This window comes from Aplysia californica, unplaced genomic scaffold, assembly GCF_000002075.1.
Source record: "Aplysia californica isolate F4 #8 unplaced genomic scaffold, AplCal3.0 scaffold00191, whole genome shotgun sequence".
Classification (NCBI taxonomy): domain Eukaryota; kingdom Metazoa; phylum Mollusca; class Gastropoda; order Aplysiida; family Aplysiidae; genus Aplysia; species Aplysia californica.
In genome coordinates, this window is record NW_004797461.1 from 1,061,091 (window position 1) to 1,078,244 (window position 17,154).

At 42.0% G+C, this 17,154-nt stretch overlaps 1 protein-coding gene across 1 annotated transcript in view; it reads right to left on the minus strand.

Annotated features, from left to right (window-relative positions):
* Positions 1 to 10,083: 10,083 nt before the first annotated feature.
* The window catches only part of LOC101864621 (cyclin-dependent kinase 11B), a gene marked incomplete in the record, with an annotated part of 22,524 nt that continues 15,453 nt past the window's right edge, over positions 10,084 to 17,154 (minus strand). The window contains 5 exon segments of the mRNA XM_035969883.1: positions 10,084 to 11,267; positions 11,888 to 12,077; positions 13,094 to 13,242; positions 14,638 to 14,754; positions 15,991 to 16,098. Of these exon segments, the coding sequence (XP_035825776.1) occupies positions 11,172 to 11,267; positions 11,888 to 12,077; positions 13,094 to 13,242; positions 14,638 to 14,754; positions 15,991 to 16,098 (660 nt within the window).

The following is a 17,154-nucleotide window of genomic DNA, read 5'->3' on the forward strand; positions in this document are numbered from 1 at the left end:
CGCCGCTGCTGGCACATCTTGCTTTTCAATATTAAAAAAAACAAACTAGGTAGACCTACTGCGAAACAAAACAAACTTGATATAACATTGAAGAGAGAGGGAGGAAATAGGAAATAAGAGAGGAAAGTCAATAATGCTTATGAATATGATCTTTTTTCGGATTATTGTCACTTAAAAAATATATTTGGTTCAATTTCTGGTTCAATTTCGCATTTCGTTTTTGTGAAGTAGTTGAATTTGTTTCGTTTCTTTAACTTCCATAACGTTCAGAATAATATGCCTCTGAATTCGCATCAGATTCGTAACAAAAGAAAGGGCTCAAAATAGTAACTGTAAGAAAATTATTAATGCGTACGAAAAGATCCAAAATCAAGAGGAAAGCTCGAATTGAATTGACAGTCTCAACATTTAATTTGCGATAAAAATCATGCCTTGCCAAGGGGAAACAACCAAAGAAAATAATTGTTAAAATAAAACAGGACGAACACAGAAAACTGGAATCACGCATACGTCAAATTGTACCTGCGGGACGGGGTTTTTTCTCTTTTTTTTTGGGGGGGGGTGTTTCTTTATCTTTTTAAGATACAGATCTGCTTCGTCGAACTTCAGATCCTTCGAAGTACCGAGGCCGGTCCTGACGAATTCGAACTATCCGTGTTAGCCTCTCAACTATACTGTATGGCTGGCTTAGTTCCCCTGAGACTACTGAGAGTTCATGTGCACAGAGTGGTGATCGAATTTCTTTTTTAAAAGCTAATGTGGACACTGGGTACTCCTTCTCGCAGATGAAACTTGACCTGCCGTGTAAACTTCATTTTAACTTTTAAATTGATTCACAGTCTCTTGAACTCTTGTCCATACCTTTCTTCCCAATGACCAACCACTGGTCCACATATCCAGGCAGGTGGAAACGACGAAGTAGTAATATAATAAAAGGTCGTCCGTCAATGTGCGACGATGACCAATACATTCACATGGAGAATATTTCTCCAGCGAAATAGACGAATTAAAGGTTAAGATGACTTGTGGGTTCTGCTATCGCCGATGAGACTAATTCTGGCAGAGAAAAGTTTGCCACTCTATGAATATTTAAAAGCACCACTTACAAAATTGGATGTGCGCAGCTTGCGGCCATCTCTCTTGGTTTCAACTTTTCTTATTCATGAAGCCTCTTAATATTAGGCTATGGTTTGCTGTGCTGTGACTGCTGCTCTCTGGGTGAGTCTCAGGAGCACAGAGTTCTATACTTGTATTCTGTGATCAGGAGCAAGGCTCTCCCGTGTTGAAGTATAGGCCTAATTATTTTATGTTGAAGTCCTTCAGAGACATTTCCAGTGTGTCTTTGTACATTGTATTACACTTCATCATCAGTCATCATCAATGCCTTTCACCCCTGGCAGGGTATAGGCCACATACAAGCTCCTTCCATTTATCTCTGCCCTGAGCCATCCTTCCAAGCTCATTCCAAGTGAGCTTCATGATCTGTCTCATGTCCCTTTCCACACATCTCCTCCATGTTTCCCGTGGCCTACCCCTGCTTCGTGCTCCTTGTGGGTTCCACTGCAGTGACTGTCTTGTGATATTTCCGCTGGGCTTTCTTAAGGTGTGTCCCATTCATCGCCACTTTCTTAGTCCTATTTCTACATATCTTTTTGTCTTGTCCTTTCCCACAGCTCTTCATTTTTTATTCTATCCTGCTGCTTAATTCTTAGAATACTCCTCATACATCTGTTGATGAAAGTCTGGACTTTATTCAGTACTGTCTTTGTTGCCTTCCAAGTTTTGCAGCCGTAGAGGAGCACAGACTTGACATTGGAGTTAAAGAGTCGAATCTTGGTGCGCAGTGAGATGTTGCTAGCTTTCCAGACTTTTGATAATTAATTGAATGCTGACCTTGCCTTGGCGGTTCTTGCTTTAACATCTGCCTCGGTTCCACCTTTACCATCGATGACACTTCCAAGGTAGGTAAAGGAGTCCACTTCTTCCAGGGGAGTGTCTTCCACTGTCACAGCAGGGCTTGAAACTTTTCCTAGCTTCACTACTTTTGACTTGCCTGGATGTTTACGTAGGCCAACACGTCTTGATAGGCTGTTGAGTTCCTTGGTCTTTTCTTGCATCTGAGCATGTGTGTGAGAGAGCAGTGCAAAATCATCGGCGAAATCCAAGTCGTCCAGCTTCTGCCAAGTGATCCACTGTATTCCATTACGCTTGCCTCTGGTGGCTTCTTTCATGACCCAGTCAATTGCTTGTATGAAGAGAAAAGGTGAGAGCTAGCATCTTTGTCACACTCTGTCTGTACCTGGAATGGTTCTGAGAGTTGTCCTTCGTGGAAGACTTCGCAGTTTGTTCCATCATCATAGGTGGCCTTCACAAGCTTGATGATTTTGTCAGGTATTCCAAAATGCCCAGGCTGGTTCAAAGTAAGATCTGGAGTACGACAGGGATGCGTTCTATCTCCCCTCCTGTTTATAATATATGGACTCAATAACGCAAGAAGCAAACCAAAGCCCAGAAAGCCTAAACGAGTTTCTGTTCGCAGACGACCAATGTCTTATTCATCATGACCAACAAAGCCTCCAATATCACACTACCGAACTCAACAACACCTGAGAGAAATTCAACATGAAAATAAGCACATCGAAAACAGAAGTTATGAAAGTGAGCCGAAACCATAGTCCCCTGAACATCCATGTCAATAGTAAACAACTGAAACAGGTTAAGGAGTTTAAATATCTTGGCAGCACTTTTTCTGAAAACGGGTCCATAGACAGAGAAATAGAAAATGCGAACTCAAAAAGCCAACGCTATCACCTACCCAGCTCGCACCCCTCCTATCTCATCCAAACATCTCCATGGACACAAAGAGACAGTTTATCACCTCAATATTCATACCAACATTATGTTATCAGTGCCAGACCTGAAACTTAAGCAACACCCATGAAAGCAAAATCACCGCATGCGAAATGAAATGTCTCTGTAAAAACCCTTAACATCACAAGACGAGACAGGCGGAGAAATGAAGAAGTAAGAGCAGCTATCGGCATTGAGTCCTGCCTGCGTTACATAGAAAGACAGAGGATAAAATGGTTTTGCAATCTGTTACGTATGTCACCCGACCAGCCAGCCTCGAGAGCCTACAACACCAAGCACTCAGGCTATAAAGGAAGAGAAAGGCCATGCAAAAGGTGGATCGAGGGTGTCAAGGAAACCCTAAGAAAACATCACATCACAACTGAAAGACCTGCGGAGCTGGCCTGCCATAGAAAACTGCGTCTCCCCTCGACACTTAACGGAAACAGAGGATGAAAAAGAAACAAAAAAGAAGAATTCCAAAATGCCGCTTGAGTTTCCACAGAGTTTCCCTGTCCGCGCTGTCAAACGCCTTTTCATAATGTATAACTCTTAGTGCGCCAATTTACCGTACGCTTCCCTAAGGACGATTCTGAACAGAATACTGCCTTTAAGATTCTGAAATCAGGCACTTACAACATAGCCAGCCCAGCGAAGTTGAATCCTTTTGAGCTTAGAAAACAGACTTTCGGTATTTGTCTTTTGGTATCTAATTAATTTTGGGGGAAGAAGGGGGGGGGGGGGAGGGAGACGACGTAGCGGGTGGTAGAGGGTTGCTTGGTAAAGATCAATCAAGGACCGACCTCCTTTGTAAAGATGAAGTACAGTACAGTGGCTTTCACTTCTACGTCTTGTCACTGGGGCGATACAGTAACCGTGAAAGAGTACCATGACACGTTGCTGGCTAATACAGGGCATGGAACCAAAACTGGGGCGATACAGTAACCGTGAAAGAGTACCATAACACGTTGCTGGCTAATACAGGGCATGGAACCAAAACTGGGGCGATACAGTAACCGTGAAAGAGTACCATAACACGTTGCTGGCTAATACAGGGCATGGAACCAAAACTGGGGCGATACAGTAACCGTGAAAGAGTACCATGACACGTTGCTGGCTAATACAGGGCATGGAACCAAAACTGGGGCGATACAGTAACCGTGAAAGAGTACCATGACACGTTGCTGGCTAATACAGGGCATGGAACCAAAACCAGGTGCTCGTCATAAAATAAAATAAAAATTCATATATCAAACAAATGGCGGATTTTGCCATGCCAAAGAAAACATACAAGAAATCAAGCAAGCATGCAAGAGGAAGACCCAGGAAAAGATGGCCTGATGAAGGAGGAATAGAACCTCACAAGTTCACAATTACCAGCTCTAAGGGGCTTTCCAGATAGCTCATGCATGATTTCTCTACTGGAAAGATAGAGGGGGGTGGGGGGGGGGGGAGAACAAGAAAGAGACAGACAGACCGACAGACAGACAGATAGATATAGACAGAGAAGGGGGGGGGGTAAGAGGCATCCAATGATAAGCTACAAGCGGCAGAAATTATACTAAACGTAGCCTACGCGTTAACTTCACTCCCTCATTCCATCTTCCATAGATCTAATTATCTATGGGGCTGCACGATAGTTACGGTACTATATGTTGTGTATCCATTCATTTCTTCATCAACTCTTCTAGGCCTTCAATCAATAAAATTATCTAAAATCTGAAATCCATGATCACCTCTTGTCGTTGTTTCACCCGTGAGGAGAACCTATATTATATAATGTATATGATTATATTAAACTGTATATAGATCTATATATATATTTATACTTACACGTGTGTGTGTGTGTGTACGTGTGTGTGTGTGTGTGTGTGTGTGAGAGAGAGAGAGAGAGAGAGCGAGAGAGAGAGAGAGAGAGAGAGAGAGAGAGAGAGAGAGAGAGAGAGAGAGAGAGTGAGTGTGTGTGTGTGTGTGTGTGTGTGTTGCCTGTCTGATGCGCGCGTAACATGGTATAGTAGGCTAAGTAGGACATATTTGCGTCTTAGGAATAAAAGAAGGAGGGTGGAGGAGGGAAGGAGGAGGGAAGGAGGGGGGAACAAGAGAGAGAGAGAGAGAGAGAGAGAGAGAGAGAGAGAGAGAGAGAGAGAGAGAGAGAGAGAGAGGGGGGGGAGACGGAGGGAGAGACAGACAGACAGACAGACAAACAGACAGGCACACACACACACATACAGAGAGAGAGATACAGAGAGAGAGAGAGACAGACAGACAGACAGACAGACAGACAGACAGACAGACAGACAGACAGACAGACAGACAGACAGAGACAGAGAGACAGAGACACACACAGAGAGAGAGAGAGAGAGGAGAGAGAGTCGGAGTCAGAGACATGGAGAGTCAGAGACAGGGAGTTAGAGACAGCGACAGAAACAGAGAGCAAAGAAGAAGGAGGAAGAAAGAGCAATAGTGTTGTGTGTTCTTTCTTCCTGTGTCATTGAGTCATTCATTTATTTGCGCACAAAAAAAGGAAACAGTCGGGAAAGAAAAGGACCTAGATCTACATCATACACGAGATACGTGCTCCAAAGGGAACTGGGAGAGAACCTGATATTATCACTATCACTATCAGTGATAACCACATATGACAGCGCTACATGATAGAGACGCCAGTCGCAGAGCCAACAGAAAAGTTGCAGTTTATTCTAGATGAGCACAAAAAAACGTCCAGTTTTCTATGTTATACTATACGGAAACTGTCCTTTACTTTTGGTTCTGCATCTGTAAGTAAGTGTAACAATAACATTCCGAGCACTTTGCAAACAGCCCCCCCCCCCAAAAAAAAAAACAAAAAAAACCCCAACAACAACCCCATTGATAACAGAATCATTTAAACCGGTTTTAAATATTACCGAACAAGAAATGGGCCTATAACTATAAGGTATGAGCTTATTTCAATTTTACATTTTTTTAAAAATACAACCGTGATATTTGTAACCCAATCTGTACAATGTGTAATTTCTAGATTTGGACCGTAATTTGATTCATTTCACGTAGAAGATCGATCTAGCTACACCCCAAAAAACAATAAGTCATTAATTAAGTGTCCATCTCTGCGACCAGTACTAGTACGGTAGCCGTTCAAATGATGGATCTAGTCTGAAAATGCTATACCTTTTTATTGAGGCTTCTCAAAACCGCTATACATGTATTAGTTTTGTCTGTACACAGAGAAATACATTGACAAAATAATGGCCATATAGTGCCAGTGCTAGGGACAAGTACGTTTTTTTAGCAGAGGTTTTACGGCACTCGCAACTGCATAAGGTCATATGAGCGCCAGAAGATTAGAGGTGTTACAAGAGAGTAACAAACATAAAAAAAGAAGAAGGGGAGATAAGGACGATAAATGTTTGATAGGAAAGAAGGAGCAAGGACCAGTAAGATAGACAGACAAATAGAACAGAGGGAAAGTAAAGAGGTGCCAACCATCCAATAGATACAACTTGAAACACTGAACTTTAAGTTAAAGGAACTGTAGGCAGAACAACAGTTTCCCTCGCACAGAACATCACAACAGGATCGTTGTACCAATTAGAGTCCATGGAACTGTTTGTTCGAGCATAGAAAAGCACATCGACTTAATATTGGTCGTTTAGTGCTGCGGAAAGTCAGACAGACAGACAGAAACAACAGAGAGGGAAAGTAAAGAAGTAGGACCTACCAGTGGCGCCCTCTAACCACCCGTTCCATGGAACTGACACGGGCTTATAGGAGAAGCCTCATCCCCCCAGATGAGGCAGTAGGACTCACAAAGATGGATGTATGGATCTTTAGCCCCGGTCATGCAGGAGTTCTCTTATATATATTTTTTTTCTTCTTTTTTTTTAAATTAGAAGAGCGTTTTACGGCGCTCGCAACTGCATTAAGTCATATGAGCGCCGAGGGGTGGGTGTCAACAGAGAAGTCCTTACAGGGAATCAGACTTACTCTGCTCACCTCTCTAGCTTCAACAGCACAAGGTCTGCTTCGACTATCAAGGCACCCCGGAAAAAGCGGGTCACAAGAGTGACTAACATACAAAAAAGTAGAGAAAAATGACGATAGTAAGGATTAGGAAAGAAAAGGCAGCAGTTCCCTGTTGCAGACCAGGCACAGTTAAGAGCGTGACATGATGAATCAGCCCATTTACAATTCTACTGTGCCTGAACGAGGCATGTCCCCCCTTTGGGAATGGCCTAAAGACACTACAGTCAGTGGCACTGCCCTTCGATGAACGTGATGTTGTATGTTGTTAGTAAGATGGGCACACAATAAGGTCATAATAATATAAGTGCCGAAGGTTATAGGCGTTACAAGAGAGTAACAAACACAAAAATGGAGGAGGTGAAGTCAGGATGATAGATGTATGATAAGAAAGAAGGAGAAGACCACACTAGAGCACCCGCCAACCACCCGCAATGAACGTGCTGATGAGCTAGCCGGCCACGCTGAGATTGGCGGCACCATGCCATAGACCACCAACAGTCATGACAGCATGGTTCAACGACGACAGAGAAGATAAAGGCTCCACATCACACACAATGGAAAGACTGAGCAGGGAAGCTGGTGTCTCAAGAGGGTCGGGTAGGGATGGCAACCTGTGTGAAAAGCTAGAAGAATATTCCAACCAGCTGAGTTCTGGCACAGCCAACACTTTAACCTTGTCCGTACATCGTTTTTACTATCGTTTCCATACGACATGGGAACTCTGAGCCACCACTTTCCAAAGAGGAAATTTACTCGTTAATCCGATCTGTACGCTTTGCATTTAACAGTCTGTCAAAATGATTTTTTGAGAAATACTGAAAGTTTCAACGAGATCATCCAACTAGAAGTATTCTAAAATGTGAAGAACAAAACCCCGGGGATACAAAATGACCCCAGGGCCTACGGATAGAGTTAATCAAGTTAATGGATCTTCAAGGGGAGAGAAGAGCAGCTATGGCACTGTACCACCTGCGACGATGCCTGTTCTCCAGTCAAGTAACCTCGTAACCAACCTCCAGACAATCACAAGCTCACACTCATAAATACTATACAGCTCAAAAAGAACTCTAAATTATGAGAAATTGTTTACAACAACTTTTTTTTTATTTCAACGAAGTATGACATTTTAATTTTGTACTTGTAAGGTTCTCGCTCTCCTCCCTCTCCCTCTCATCTTATCTTTCGAATTTTCTGGCACAGCAAATGCACTCAAATTAAAAGTACACAATGGATGTAAAAACACTCACTCTTTACTTTCAGTCAGGCTTATGTACATCAATATAATAATAAAATTAAAATTTACAGTTCTCCAAGTAACAAGACAAATGGCAAACAACCTCACATAAATATATATATATATATACACACAAACGCCATCAAAACCAGAAGCTATAAGAAAGGGCAGCATAACATCATCCAGCTGTTCAGATATACTTTGCCCCACAGTTTTTTAAATATGATTTTATTGCCGTTTCTTAATTAATCTGTGGGTATGGCTGCATATACTGGTGCAATATTTGGTTGAAAGTCAAATTCCAAATGTTGAAAAAGGCACGAAAAGATACACATAATGTAGGTCCAATTTGTAAAATAAAAATATGGATGAAAAAGTTTTTTTCTCACCTGAAACATTTTGCTTTCAAGGCTTTGAACAATTGAAAAATATTATGAAAAAGTGCAATATAAAGAAGACAACACTCAAATGAAACAGAAAAAGATACCTTGAAATAAATCAGTAACTAGCATCTACTGACTTTGGCACTGTACACTGAACAACGGACCGTTATTTATACTCAATTATTTCGAGAACGAGGAAGAAGAAGAACTCAATTATTTTTTAAAGAAAGATCTATACCCAAACCTCATTACAAGTACCCCACGCCTCGGTTTCCGCAGCTGAAAATGGTGAAATGGTATAGGTTTAACACTCTATTAACACTATTAGGTTATTCAAGTGGCGGGACTTCCGAGTTTAACATCCATCTCCGAAAGGACTGAGGCAAGTGGGAAATCTGAGTAAAGTAAAGTGCCTTTCCCAAAGGACACAAAGTCAAAACAAGCTGAGGTTTGAGCCCCTGAACCCCGCAATATCACGATTACAAGTCTGGCAGCCTAACCACTAGGATACCAACGCCGCTTCCACCAGCTGTCTCCCTCAACAACTGATTCACCATCAACATACAGTACAGCACCTACATATAGCGTACACGCACTTAGCAAACAGAATTTAAAGTCTTCAATTTTTTTCTCAACTCTTTTATCTCCAGCAAGCCGCTCCCAGCAGCTCGCATTCGGAACCACTGTGCCGGTCTCAGGCGCATTCCTTTCCGACGACCTCAACATCAAATTACTTTTCGGCAATTGCTGAACCGAAAACAAGCCTCTTTTATCGGGAGATCATTCATTGGATGAAGAACTATCTAAATAGGTTCACTTTTAAAATATAATGATCAGTTCAGTGACATATTATATGTCAATTTTAGATTTCCTACCAAAATATGGTCCCGGCATAGGGGGTTTACTTGTATATATATTCTTTGTATTTCAAAAGAGTATATAGTATAGCGAAATTCACACATATCGAAAAGATCTCCATGATCCACAAATTTCATTAATATGATGTGTCTTACTGACCCTATATTGGTTCTCATCAGTTTCAGGTCGAAGAGTTAGACTTCAGATGGACGCTGGATTGGAAAAGTAAAGTAAAGTTTTCCTAAGTTACAAAGCAGAATAATTTAAGCACACTCCCCAGAAAAACTGCACACGTTAAATTATGATGACCTAAAAGTTGTTGTTCTTTCCATTATAAAATAATTATCATTACCACCATCAGAGCCACCCTACCTTTCCCTCACCTCATTACACAGTCCCTGTATAACAATAATAATAAACATCTACAATGGCAAAATGTCTCATTCTTTCATATTTCCGCCATGGACACATTCACCAGCTCGCACTTGCTTGCAAATTAAGTTAAAACTCTGTCTGAGGTAAAAATAGGAATAGTACAGTACATGTGTCACAAAATGGTAGAATCTGGCGCTCAACAATTTTTGGGCATACAGAGTTATTGGTACAATTTTAACTCTTGGAATCAGGCTCGCCACTGAAGTGGCATTTTCGGCTCTGCGTTTTCACGGCTCACCACTTTTAAAAGTGGCGTTTTGAGCATACCGAGATGAAAAATTGCTCAATGGGTGGGAAATGTTGGTTTCTTCGATTTCCTTATTTTGACGAGCGCCCGATTTTATCACGATGTCACACAAACAGTCAAGATGAGACTTGCATCACGAGAAAAGAAAACACATAGTGTCTCCAAGACAAGTTATTTTTTAATGTCTTTACCAAACATTTCAAGGAATGAACATTTTATAATGATAATATGATTACTTCAACATTATGGATTAAAAAAACAAAACAAAACTCATGATGACAAAAAGCACTATTGAGAGCAGATGTTCAGGATCAATATCAGGGACATAAGGTTTATAGATTTCGTCAACTTGCAAGACACGTCAAATAAATACAGCGGTCAAGTATTTGTGCTCACTCAATGCCTTTGTTTCTGAAGCTGACACGAGACAAAACTGATATATATATATATATATATTGAAAGCAAATACGGTTGAATCTGCTCTGACAGCCACCTCTACAAGACTAAGGCCATCACCTGTTAAAAAAATCGGCAACTTCCCATTCCCCCCCTTGCGTATTGTTTACATTATATAATGACACAGTGCAAGGATGGTCCACTTTCTCCTCGACACAATGGGTGGTCGTCTCAGACAATTTCGACAGTAAATGCCCTCTCTCTCCTCCCCCTTCTTTCTCTCTCTCTCTCTCTCTCCATGTCCGTCTACCTGTCTGTCCATCCAACTGTCTCTTTTTCACTCTCCCATCCCATGCACCACGAGCTAGCAGCACAGATCAACCCCTTCACTGCTTCGCCGCAAACTCCTTTGGGTCGCATTCTGTCACCATACTGCCATGTAAACAAACTGGCCCCGGGGCTATTGCGACAGCGTTTTCTAGAGGCCTAATCCATCGAAAATTGTTTCTATTACATTCTAGAATAACTCCTCTTGGTTGGAGGAGTCCTTTTGTAAACAATGGCGGACTTTCTGAGTTGACCCCAGCACGCTTCCATCACATACCAGTTCACCCGAACACACTTCCAGCAGACTGTCAGTCCACTTCCAACACACTTCCATCAGTCCGTCTCTACACACTTCCATCAGATTGTCAGTCCACTCCGACACACTCTCACCAGACTGTGTCAATCAGGCACCCAGCATTCAAAACTTCAGAGAAAAGCCCATTCCTTGAGCAGAGGCTCCCTTAGCGGCAGAAGGCATGTGGAATCCTCCGGCAGCAAATGTCTCCTCATCATCCTGGAGAAAAAGACGGGACTAAAAGTTTTCTGACAGAACAAAACAAATGGATTACAATACAGTCAGGCACAGGTAACACCAATACATAAAACTCAAAATCATGAATGGCTTGTACGATCTGCCACTCCTCGACTAACATCTCTTTAATTTTTCTTTATCGGGTAACCCACATTATGGGTGTATTGAACCCATGTTGTCCGTGCCCGACTGTAAACTGTAGTTTACAAAATTATCTACTCAGCTCCAAGAACGAAAACTAGTGACCTCACCAGCATCCAGATATTAATCTATACCCTATGTGCGTTCCAGGATGCATTAACACATTTACGACGAAACGGATACACATGTCCGACAGCAGCAGACCAAAAGCAAAGATACGGGATATTTCGAACCAACATACAGATTAGAAACACAAGTTTGCATATATTATAGAATACATTATTGTTATCTGTCTTTTTAAGTACCAGATAAAGTAAACAGAATTGAAAACTGTGTATGAATAACCAAGTTATGCCTATTTTAGTATTCCGGAACATCGTGTCTTCAAGCGTTCGTAGGAACAGAATGCGCGTCCGCTATGAGTTAACACATGTACGCCACAAAGAAAGTTCGTATCTCACCATAAGTTTCTGATAGGCCTTGCCCCCCGAGGGCGGTTTGGGCGAGCTGGCGTGTTTCCTGCCCTCCTCGCTGCGAGCTGGCCAGGTGGGGAAAAAGGACGGGTCTACGGGCAGGGGAGACTCGGAGAAGTACTCGTGCTCCAGCCCTCCCTCCGCGGTGATACGCTTGGACGGGTCGTACGTGAAAAGTCTGTGGGTGGACAACAGTAGAGACAGAGTTACTGCAGTGCATTGAACTGTTCAGTTTCTTTTGTTTTAGTAAGAAGAGTTTTAAGGCACTTGCAACACAATAAGGTCTAAGTGCCGAAGAATAGATGTGTTACAAGAGAGTAATATACACAAAAAAAGGAGGAGGAGAGATAAGGACGATAAGATTTTTGATAGGAAAGAAGGAGCAAACCACACCAGAGCACCCGCCAACCACCCACTGCTTCACTTAACTGATTCAGCCCACAGCGTCGCTCACAGTGGCTGACTGTTTCCGGTGTTTTGACGCAGCAGTAGAGACAGAGAGAGTGAGAGAGAGAGAGAGAGAGAGAGAGAGAGAAAGAAAGAAAGCGAGCGAAAAAGAGATAGGGGAGAATAGAAAATGGGAGGATGCGGTGTTGGGGTAAACCATGAGAGGACTGAACGAATGTATTATAACAAGATACTTCTAGAACATTCATCTTTAGTATTAGTTTAACAGCATTTGCAACACAATTAGGTCATATTGGTGCCTAGGTCATATTGGAGGTGTTACAAGAGAGCAACAAACACAAAAAAGGAGAGGAGATAAGGGCAATAGACGTTTGACAGGGAAGAACGATAGGGAAGCAAACCATACCACACCATCCGCAAACCACCCACTGACATTCATCTACAGTGGCAAAGTTTAAAGAGTACAGGAACATGAAACACATCATTTCCCATAATGAAAGGTATTAAACGGCAGTTAAGATTTTCAGTCATACAACATCATAACATTCCTGTTTCCTGTACACACCAAACACATACTCAGCAGCCAGACAGGTCCACTCCACTCACTTGCTTTTAGTTTTAGTAAGATTTTACGGCAATTGCATCAAAAACAGGTCATATCAATGCACGAGATGAGAGGTACCACTACAAATCAGTAATATGCAAAGAAAAGGAGGAGGGGTAACTTCCGATAAGGACAATAGATGTTGGAAAAAAGATTGAGCAGAGCACCTGCTAACCACTCACTTGTTCATGAGGTCAAAGCCCAGGTCAGTGAAGTAGGATCCGAATCTGTTCCGCACCACGTTGTACACGTGATTGTTGAACGTGACCTTCTTACAGCCGGGCAGCTCCGACATACCTGGCCAGATTGTCTCTGTAGGGGTGCCCAGGTCCTGGCAGGGAGAGAGAGAACGACATCCTTGATCGACAAAGTTGAGCTTTAGTTTACAGCGAGTCAGTGAAATACAAGATGCAGTGGCTGAGACTGAGAGGTTAGCCCAGGTTCGAGCCTCGGTTCGGACACAGATTTTTTTCGCCCCCTCCTGCCTACCCAGCAGTAATGTGTACCTGACTTCGAGTTGGGGAAGTAAAGGCGGTGTGGAAAAAAACTGGCCACCCTACCACAATATGCTGAAGGCCCAGGAAGTTGTCTCACTAACAAGGCAACCCCCAATGTCTGGATCGGATGCAAGAACAACTTTACAGAGCAATATTAGACAAAGGTTTAACATGGGAGTAACGTAATCCCTTTTCTTTTTTTGTTTTTTAATTACAAGCCTAGCAGCATGATTCTGAAAACGCTGTAATTTGTGAAGGTGGGACACAACATACCTGTGTGAGTGCCACTGTCAGATACATATTCAATAAACATGTGCCAAAGGCAAGACTGTACAAAACTGACAATTTTATTCCCCTTTCATTCTTTCCGGCTTCACAACAAATTGTTTAATGCACTACACTCGCAGAATCCTCCAGTAAGGAAGACAAAACATCCCTCACTCAAGGCCGAGCCATTCAACCAAGGGCAGAATAGACTTGACTCCTTTACAAACACCGTTTGCTAAGAGTAAGAGGCAGGACCTCTAAACTCAATGTCCATCTCTGAAACAACTTAGCCAAGTGAGTGAAACCCATGTAGCATCCTTCAAACAACCTACGTGTAAGAATTCCCTGTAAAGGATTCAAACCTGAAGTACCCCCAGAGCGGACGACATACCTCTCAAGCACTATCCTACAACAGTCAAAACTCTATAAAGCTGAGCAGGGAGAGCATCAACACGAGGCAACAGAAGAGGAACAGAGGTATAGTCTAGCACACCCACAGAGAAGCTGGAGGGACGCAAAAACGTACAAATTTCCCTATACAGATTTGAAGAAATTTAGTCTGTGTCAAGAATAAAGTGAGCAACAAGAAGAAGATATATGAGGGGTGTGCTGACAAAATGAGTTACTTCTCGCAATCCCCAAATGGAGAAATTGGCCAAAAATCAATACTAAGGTCAAATTTGTAGATTTTCTATTGACGTCATCTTTTTTAAATATAACATGCCTTTTATTATTTCGTACTTGTAAATTGTAAAAACTTCCTCAGTAAGCGTGATGTATCTATTTTCAGAGGGCTCGAATCCGAGAAGTAATTCATTTTGTCAGCATCCTTCACATATAATAGAAATGTATTAAAAAATTAGTGACATGAAAACTCTTTACCCATGTGTTTCCCGCTATGTGCATGCCAGACTACATGTTACAGCCACTAGGGCAGACATCTCCCACCTCCCCTCACTCACCTTGAAGATGCGGTTGAGCTGGTCAATCTCCGACTTGCCCGGCCACAAGGCTTTCATCAGCAGGAGCTCGGCAAAGATGCAGCCCACAGACCACATGTCCACATGGGTTGAGTATTCCTGACACAAAACAAAATATAAAAGATCAGTTAGTTTTAGTTTTAGTAGAGGTTATACGACGCTTGCAACTGCATAAGGTCATATGAACACCAAGGGGGGGATGTCAACAGAGAAGTCTTTACAGGGAATCAGACTTACTCTGCTCACCTCTATCACTTCAACAGCACAAAGTCTGCTTCAACTATCAAGGCACTCGAGAAATAGCGGGTCACAAGAGTGTGACAAACATACAAAAAAAGTAGAGGTAAATGACGATAGTAAGGATTAGGAAAGAAAAAGCAGCAGTTCCCTGTTGTAGTTCAGGCACAGTTATGAGCATGACATGGTTGGATCAGCCCATTTACAATTCTACTTTGCATTAGAACGAGAAATGTCCCCTCTTTGGGAATGGCCTAAAGAAACTTCAGTCAGTGGCACAGCCCCGGCGGGTAAAAAGGTTCAGTTGTATAGTGCATATCCCCGCTCGACAGCAGGCTCCATGCACTTACACAATATTATTACCCCAGCAAGCCATATAACACTCAGAATCATTCTCAGTTTCGTGGGAAGCATACAATGCAAGCAGCTAATTAAGCGCTCAAACACTAACAAACTGACGAGATATTTTTCTCTGTCTATAACTGGGTACCCTTCCCACATGGGTGAAGTGAGGAAAATTTGCGTAAAGTGCCGTTCCAAGGGACACAATGTCGGGTCCCTGGAGGGATTCGAACCCAAAACCTTACGGTTGCGAGTCTTAGAGCCATTAAGCCACCGATGCCAGTAATATCATATTATGTATAGTGTGCAGGTATGCAACTAAGATCTAAAAGAAGCAACTAACTGCTAATGACATTTTAACGGTAAAGATCAAAACATTTTAACATCAAGAAATATACAACTATTATGTTTATGAATACGGATGCATGTGGAGGAGAGGATGAAGCCCCCCCCCCCCCCCCCCCACCTCGAAACTCTTCACAAAAAGTTTTCTGCATTCAAAGAAGACATGAAGCACAACATCTCTCCTATTAACCAATGGGTTTGGTTACTATTTGCAAACCTGAAAGTTCATATTTCCTTAGCACTGGCAAGTGTATGAGGAGCATTATTAGAAAACACAGTATGTATTTTTCGATACATTAAAAACCCTTCCATACTCAGACCCTTAAAAACGTAAAAATTACACGTTTTGTACAACTGGTTTTGCAGCTATGCCACTGGCAATCCTAGCCACTCCCTGAAAGCCCCACTCACCTTACATCCCAGCAACAGTTCTGGGGCGCGGTACCACAATGTGACCACCACAGGTGTGTAGTGCCGCAGCGGGGACCCGTACTCTCTCGCCAGGCCAAAATCTCCCACCTGAGAACAGCAAACCAGGGAAACGAGTCAAATAAAAAGTGCTTCTCTTGGAATTACAGTCGAACCTGCTTTAACAGGCACCTGTCCAAAATTAAAACAATCAACTACTGCACAAACAATCACTTTCCATTCCACCCCTGCCAACCCCCCCATCCATGCTTTTTTTCTACATAATAATGAAATTGTTATAGATGTCCACCTGTCTAAGAAAACAACTTTCTACTTTCGATTAATCAATTTAAAACAAATTTGAAGACAATGTTTTTCAGAAAAGCATATTTATAATGCTGGAACTCTACATCTGAAAAATCTGTCAGTTTTTTTGTTTGTTTGTTGAAATTTATAAATGTCGTAGTGGTACTGAGCTTTAGAGCTTTTGTGTGTGCGTGTGCGTGTGTGAGTGAGTGTGTTTTGTAAGCACCACCGAGCATTTTTTGTGGATTCTGGCACGTTATAAATTCAGTTATTATTATTATTATAATGAATGGCCATCTTGGACTTTACTTTTTCAATCCATGGCCATCTTGGACAATTTCAACTATATTTCTTTTAGAGTCTGTTTTTTTTCCATTTGTTTTGACAGCGCTCACAACTGCTTAAGGTCATATTATGAGCATGCGGAACATTATTTCTTTATTAATAGATTAAGATCAGACAGGGTAAGAGGAGCAGAGATCAAAACTCATTAGAGAAAGAAGGAGAAAAGCATAGCAGGAGGCAGGAAGGGCAGATAAAAGCGAAAGAAGAGACAACATATACATGCACAACAACTAGTAGAACCATTTGTTCCATATTCATTGAATCAAAGTATAAATGTTGGGTAGTGCTTTAAAAAAAAAAAAAAAAAGAGCAAAGACAGTTAAAGAAAAAGAGAGAAAAAGAGAGCACGTGAAAGTGAAAAGAAAAGAGAGGCAGAGGCAGAAGGACAAAAAAGAGCCAAAGTCAGAAGAAAAAAATAAAAAAGGGGGAAAAAAAAGGAGTAAGAAAGCAAGCGATGCACTTGTCAGCCTTCCAGTTCCAAACTCCCCTCCCCCTAATAAACAAACTTACAAGCTT